The sequence below is a fragment of the Nicrophorus vespilloides genome, unplaced genomic scaffold (genome assembly GCF_001412225.1).
Source record: "Nicrophorus vespilloides isolate i.1.1-1 unplaced genomic scaffold, Nicve_v1.0, whole genome shotgun sequence".
NCBI classification, from domain to species: domain Eukaryota; kingdom Metazoa; phylum Arthropoda; class Insecta; order Coleoptera; family Silphidae; genus Nicrophorus; species Nicrophorus vespilloides.
In genome coordinates this window covers 57,940-65,232 of record NW_017099523.1, presented here as the reverse complement: position 1 = coordinate 65,232, position 7,293 = coordinate 57,940, and the positions used below count along the sequence as shown (strand labels likewise).

At 32.7% G+C, this 7,293-nt stretch overlaps 1 protein-coding gene across 1 annotated transcript; it reads left to right on the top strand.

Moving 5' to 3' along the window:
* The first annotated feature begins 105 nt into the window (after window positions 1–105).
* LOC108564652 (DNA topoisomerase 1-like) lies at window positions 106–1,055 on the top strand. The gene is made up of 2 exons (XM_017923733.1): window positions 106–472; window positions 559–1,055. Exons 1-2 carry the CDS (start codon window positions 106–108, stop codon window positions 1,053–1,055), a joined length of 864 nt encoding a protein of 287 aa, XP_017779222.1.
* Window positions 1,056–7,293: the final 6,238 nt, after the last annotated feature.

Sequence of the window (7,293 nt, the reverse complement as noted above, 5' to 3'; positions counted from 1 at the left end):
ACCTGAAATCATGATCGATGGTAACCTAAGGACATTCAGGAATGAAACAAATCATTAGTTCTCAGCAGACATCAGAGAAGCAGTGAAAACTTATTTACATACAAAATGTCTTATTCCAAAGTTACAGTTGAATCATCTTCGAAAAGTGGTAAAAGTGCAATTAGTCATAAATCGAGCGTCAGTTTCGGTGATGCTCTTACGATGTTTGATATATGTGGTGGTAAAACATCAAAATCTACTGAGTTGAACTCTGTACTGAAGAAAAGAGTACCGACTAAACCGAAAAGTGCAAGTTCTAGTGCCAAGGAAAATAAATATTCAACGGATCCTAAGAGTAATAAGGACAAGGAAAACGAAGACAAGTCGAGGAAAAGTAGAATTTCAAAACGATTTGTAGAATTATTTGGCGATGATCTGTCCGATATTGATAAGCCTGAGAAGAAGGACAACAGAAGTGATAAGGACAATATTAGTAAGTTGGGATCGAAACAGCCAAGAAATTCAAGCAAGGAAAACGAAGACAAGTCGAGGAAAAGTAGAATTTCAAACGATTTGTAGATCTATTTGGCGATGATCTGTCCGATATTGCCAAGCCTGAGAAGAAAAACAACAGAAGTGATAGGGACAGTACAGTAAATCTAAGCAAGGAAAGCGAAGACAAGTCGAAGGAAAGTATAATTTCAAAACGATTTGTAGAATTATTTGGGGATGATCTGTCCGATGTTGATAAGCCTGAGGAGAAGGAAAACAGAAGTGATAAGGACAGTATAAGCAAGTTGGAATCGAAGCAGTCAAGAAATCCGAGCAAGGAAAATGAAGTGAAGTCGAAGAAAAGGACTCACGAATCAGAGACTTCGCCGTTGGAACCGTCATGCAAAAAGCGGACGGGTCAAGGGCTGACAGATATCGACATAAATGTCATGTTTGCCCAGACTGCAGTGAAGATATCGTCTAAAGTCGATAAGAAAAATGACATGAGAAGATCCAAGGAGAAGTCGTCCAGGTCAGGACGCGATAGGCACGAGAAGCACCGTAGTAAAGGTGTCATATATTAAGAACAACACCGATTTTGTTATATCTAAATTATAGTTTTTTCTTTCAGTTTGTAATATTATGTTTTGTTTAATTAAATATGATTAATGTGTTATAATTGTTGTCCGTATTTTTTAGTTTTTTAAATAAATGATATAAAACTAATTTAATTTGTAATTATTTACGTGATATAATCTTTTTGTACTTCTGTTCCACCAAGATTAGCGATTTTAGAAAATCTTTTAATTGTGATCCAGAAAACTCATTTCGATTAATTTCTTGAAAGACCAAAGTTGAAACGCAGAAGAAGTAGAGAATTATTATGGAAGAGTGTGTTGGAAGTATGTACCTTTTTTCAAAGCCTAAATTAAATTTTCAATAGATATTTTATATGTTAGAAGTAAAAAATAGTGAAAAGATAACAAATTTTAATTTTGCAAGCAAAATATAAAAAATTTTTAATTAATTTATATTAATTAAGATTTATTTTTCACAATTTCTATTGTTTTCATTATTAGACTAATTTTAATGCAAATAAAAGTGATTAAAAATTTCAATAATTGTTGAACAAAATTATCTAATATGGTTATGAAAACGCTTGTCTGCGTCGCGATGAATCACAGCGGTTGTAAAACGTTTAAACAATCTTCGTATGGACACGAATGGACTCGAAAAGTCACGAGGAATCAGCTGCAGCTGAGAGCGATAAACAAATCCTTATAAGGTTATAAAAACGCGACACACCTGCGCAACGATGAATCATCTGCACCTGCGAATCTCTAAACAGATCCAAATTAATCCGTTTTGTTTCAAATTTAAAGTCTGAACTTAATATAATTAAAACATATATTGTTTTTTTGGGCTATCGACCAAAGTATTTTCTAAAATATAATGAAATTAAGCAAAATTACTAAATTGTTTCAGAAATAATTGTTTTAGTTGGTCATAAGTTTTAGTAGGAGGAATGATGGCAACCAAGAATATCATTTTATTGCGCCGTTTTACTAAAACCTAACCCAGTCGTAAAATGAGTCCCACCTGTATAATTATACCGTTTGCTAAGTTGTTAATTAAATTCAAACTACACATTCTCTCCATTTAATTTAGTTGGGTATTTCAATTGTTAAAGGTTTTTAGAGAAATATTTGGAATATACTAAATAGTTAATTTATTTGCATTCAATTTATTATGGCACGGAAATTAATATTCATGTTTAGAGTTAATTAATAATGCCAATTCATATACAGCCAAACCACGATAGAAATTGTTCATTTGAATTATTGAAAAACCAAATTGTTAGCCTTTATTCAAAGCCTAAATTATATTTACAATAGATATTTTATATATTTTAGTAAAGTAAAAAATTGTGAAAAGAAAACAAATGTTAATATTGCAAGCAAAATATAAAAAATCTTTAATTAATTTATATTAATTAAGATTTATTTTTCACAATTTCTATTGTTTTCATTATTAGACAAATTTTAATGCAAATGAAAGTGATTAAAAATTTCAATAATTGATCAACAAAATTACCTGAAAACGCGACTTGTCTGCGTCGCGATGAATCACAGCGGTTCTAAAACGTTTAAATAGTAGTCGAATAGACACGAATTGTCTCGAATTATTACGAGGAATCATTTGTCACACCTGCGTAACGATGAATCATCTGCACCTGCAAATCGCTAAACAGATGCAAATTAATCAGTTTTGTTTCAAATTTAATGAAAAAGTCCACATATTATTTAAGAAATATAATTTTTTTTAATGGAAATTTCATTAATTAAAGAACTTTTATAATTACAACAAACTCTCTCTAAAAATCAAGTAATATTTAATTGTTGAAATACTCGCATTTTCAATATTCATAATTGCATAACTTATTTTAATTGACTTTAATCGAAGGGAAAACATTTTTTTTATATAATTAATACAAAAAATGGACAAAATAAACATAATTAGATAAAATAGAGACAAATGTTTACTTTTACTTTATATATACCAAATTTTATTTAGGAATTTATAAAAAAAAAATGCGAATTTTAATTCACTAATCTCAATTTTTATATATTTTCAATGTTTCAATCAAATTTCAATTATTGCTAATTAAAAACATTAATAACGTGCATAATTATATGATTTTTAAATACATAATTACAAAAAGTAAGTAAATTTCTTTAACTTGACGATTCGAACTTAATTAAAGGCGAAACAAAGGTCTGATCTTATGATCGAGCTGGGAATTGTAGCGGACCGCAGTTCGCGATGAATATTAAATAATCAGAGAACCCAGAGTCAAGTCGAGTGACTCATTTTCCACCGGATATTTATAACATCCTGATTACGGCAAAACAGGATCATAAAACCGGTTACTTATTACATTTCGCGTTGTAATTCAATGTACGAAACTTCTTGCAGTCCACGGAAATGTGTGTGGGGGCGGCGTCTCTCCGCATTGTATCAAAACCCGAGTTCATAACAGATTTTCAATCCGAATACCGGAAGAAGACGCCCGCCTCGTGGGAACAACGATTCAAGCATACATTTCTTTCCACTCTAAATAATATACAGTTTGCAATAACATAGCAGCATTTCGAATAAAAATCTTTATGCAATTACTTGCAAAAAAATATATCTTATTCTTGACTTATTTGAGATATATGATGTAAAGTTTTTTCAGATTAATGTTGTAGAAAATACAACAAGTTTAATTGATTCCAGTCACGTTATTGATTTTATAAGCTTTTACTCTGAAAGAACACGTCGGTAAGTTTCAAGGTCAATTACATATTCTATTGGAAACAATACAACTACATGTAATAACTTATTGAAAAATTACATAAACTTGGAGAAACAAAGATTTAAATAAAAAATTTGGAAAAAAATATATTCTTGAAATAATATAAAGTTTCCAAATGTTTGATATTATTTTTAATTTTATATTTCTCAGTTTAAAGCAGCGGCCGGGGAACTTTTTTAACCATTACCCCAAAATATTATTACGTAAGTCGATATTACCCCCCCCCCAATTCTGAATAGAAAACAATCAATGTAAATTTTAAATAAACATTATTTATTGAATTAATTTGCATTTACATATTTATAAAAAAAAGTTACATGAAAATAGTAACAAATAGTAATAGACAAACAAAATAAAAATTTTAAATTAGAACAAACAAAAATTAATTGAAAACTTTCCCCCTTCAGGTTTTGGGAACATGCTTCATGTTTGAAATAATTACTTTAAAATTGGGACTTTTTATGTAAGAGCAATTTGAATACAGGATTACAATAATGTACTTTATAAATTGAGATGTAGAAATTTGAATACAGTCTTCGGCGTTTAATCGATTTCTGTTCTTTCGTTTTTATGTTGCATTAGAGTGGAAAAACGCTTGTTCCACAAATATTAGTTGTTCCAAATGGCAAGCAATTTTTTTACCGCCTCCTCATGTGCAATTTTGAAAGCCTTTGCAGCCTTTGACAACCAAAAAGACGACAGATTCTCTCAAATCAGATTGTCTCAAATTGAATACAGTATTGGATGGAAGTTCAAGAATTGCCTCTGCCAAACCTGGAGGTTCTGCTGGTATGTTAGTAATTTCACATTTAAAAGGATCTGCAACCCAATTCACAGTTTGTACATCAAGTTCTGAAAAGTAGTCAGAGAACCGCTCTCTGAGTTTGGAAAGATGAAATTGGAAAAATTTTCCTATTACCCAAAAAAAAATCATTTTTACCCCATTTTGGGTAATTTACCCCGGTTCCCCGACCGCTGATTTAAAGTGTATAGCCAAGTGTACATTGAAATCAGATGTTAAGTAAACAATAATTTTTTCATGTTATAATTGAAGCTGAAAAAAAGCTTTCAGCTTTGATTAACTCTCCTCCATTTAATTTCTCGTTTATAAGTCCGGCCTTAAATGTGTACAGTAAAGAAAAAAAAAGGGAAGGAAAATGAGCAGTTACTTTCGCTCCCAGATTACAGCAAGAAAAGAAAAAAAAGTATCAACCAAGAAAAGTAGATGAGAGGAAAGAAAGCGCCCCACATAACAGACCAAACCCACTGGGCCTGAGCCCAGTTGAGTGAGTGAATGTAAATTACTGCTTAATTATAAAGCGTAGCGACGTGGCGTGCTGATTTATCAGTTGGTAGTCCTGCGTAAGTTACAGGGTGGATTGCGATAATCCCGAAAGTTTATCGCGTAGATGCCGAGGCGAGATGGGATAGGATAGGGAATCTTCTCTCTTTCGCTCTCTTCTCTGCAGACTACTGGAGGAGGCACACTATCTGATTAGTACCGTTTTCCATCAGCGAATAAGACTGAGGCCGAAGCCACGGCCGCAATCTTTACGGCTCTCTCTCTCCGTGTAAAAATTGCCGCCGCTGACGAAATTAAATAACCCCAGACGAAAAAGAATCCTCGCAGATTTCCATTCCGTTTTTTTTTTTATTCTTTCCCTCCACTCCAACGCCAACTCATTTATTTTTCTTTTTTTTTGTGGAATTACATAAAACAATTTGAATCTAGGATTGAAACTTTTTTTCTTTCACTCTATTCCACAGTAAAATATTTCATAAATTGCAACCAAATGCTCAATATCAAAAAAAAAAAAATGTATAGACAAGAGATAGTTTGTAAACTTTATCTTCAGTAAAGACGAAAAAGAATCCTCGCAGATTTCTATTTCGTCTTTTTTTATTGTTTCCTTTCGCTCCAACGCCAACTCATTTATTTTTCTTTTTCTTTGTGGAATTACATAAAACAATTTGAATCTAGGATTGAAACTTTCTTTCTTTCACTCTATTCCACAGTAAAATATTTCATAAATTGCAACCAAATGCCCAATATATAAAAAAAAAATAAAAAAATGTACAGAGAAAAGATTCTAAACTTTATCTTCGGTAAATTTAAATATAGAATTACCATTTTTTACTAAATTGTAACAAAGTATCTCCTCTTCTTCGTCAGCATACATGACCTGTATTACTTTACAACTATGTGATGCTTATTGTCTTTGCCTGTTTGGCACTTCCTTGGATCATGTTAGTACTGGCCTCCACTGCCTCTATCCTCGTAGGCTCTCTGCAGCCTCCTCTCGTCTTCATCTTTAGTCAGTAGCACCAATGTACAGAGAAAAGATAGTTTATAAACTTTATTTTCAGTAAATTTAATTCTAGAATTACCATTTTTTACTAAATTATAACAAAGTCTTTCCTCTTCTTCGTCAGCATACATGATCTGTATCACTTTACTACTCTTCGATGCTGATTGTCATTGCCTGTTTGGCACATCTCTTGAATCATGTTAGTGCTGGCCTCCACTGCCTCTATCCTCGTAAGCTCTCTGCAGCCTCTTTTCGTCTTCTTCATACTCAGTAGCACCAATGTACAGAGAAGAGATAGTTTCTAAACTTTATCTTCAGTAAATTTAAATCTAGAATTACCATTCTTTACTAAATTGTAACAAAGTATCTCCTCTTCTTCGTCAGCATACATGATCTGTATCACTGTACTACTCTTCGATGCTGATTGTCATTGCCTGTTTGGCACATCTCTTGGATCATGTTAGTGCTGGCCTCCACTGCCTCTATCCTCGTAAGCTCTCTGCAGCCTCTATTCGTCTTCTTCATACTCAGTAGCACCAATGTACAGAGAAGAGATAGTTTCTAAACTTTATCTTCAGTAAATTTAAATCTAGAATTACCATTTTTTACTAAATTGTAACAAAGTATCTCCTCTTCGTCAGCATACATGATCTGTATCACTGTACTACTCTCCGATGCTGATTGTCATTGCTCTGCAGCCTTCTCTCTTCTTCTTCTTTACTCAGTAGCACCTCCATTATGTATGCTGTTTCAATCTCCCAGCTCTCTGCACTCTTCAGCATTTCGTTGACAAAATTTTCCGGCTTCAGCAGAACTCTCAATTCTCTCCTCTGCCTCGTGTTTCCTTCTAAGCCAGCGGTCGGGAAACCGGGGTAAATTACCCAAAATGGGGTAAAATTGATTTTTTTCGGTTAATTTTTCTAATTTCATCTTACCAAACTCAGAGATTCTCTGACTACTTTTCAGATCTTGATGTACAAACTGTGAATTGGGTTGTAGATCCTTTTAAATGTGAAATTATTATCATACCAGAAGAACCTCCAAGTTTGGCAGAGGCAATTCTTGAACTTCGATCCAATACTGTATTCAATTTGAGACCAAAGCAAATATGTCGTCTTTTTGGTTGTCAAAGGCTGCAAAGGCTTTCAAAATTGC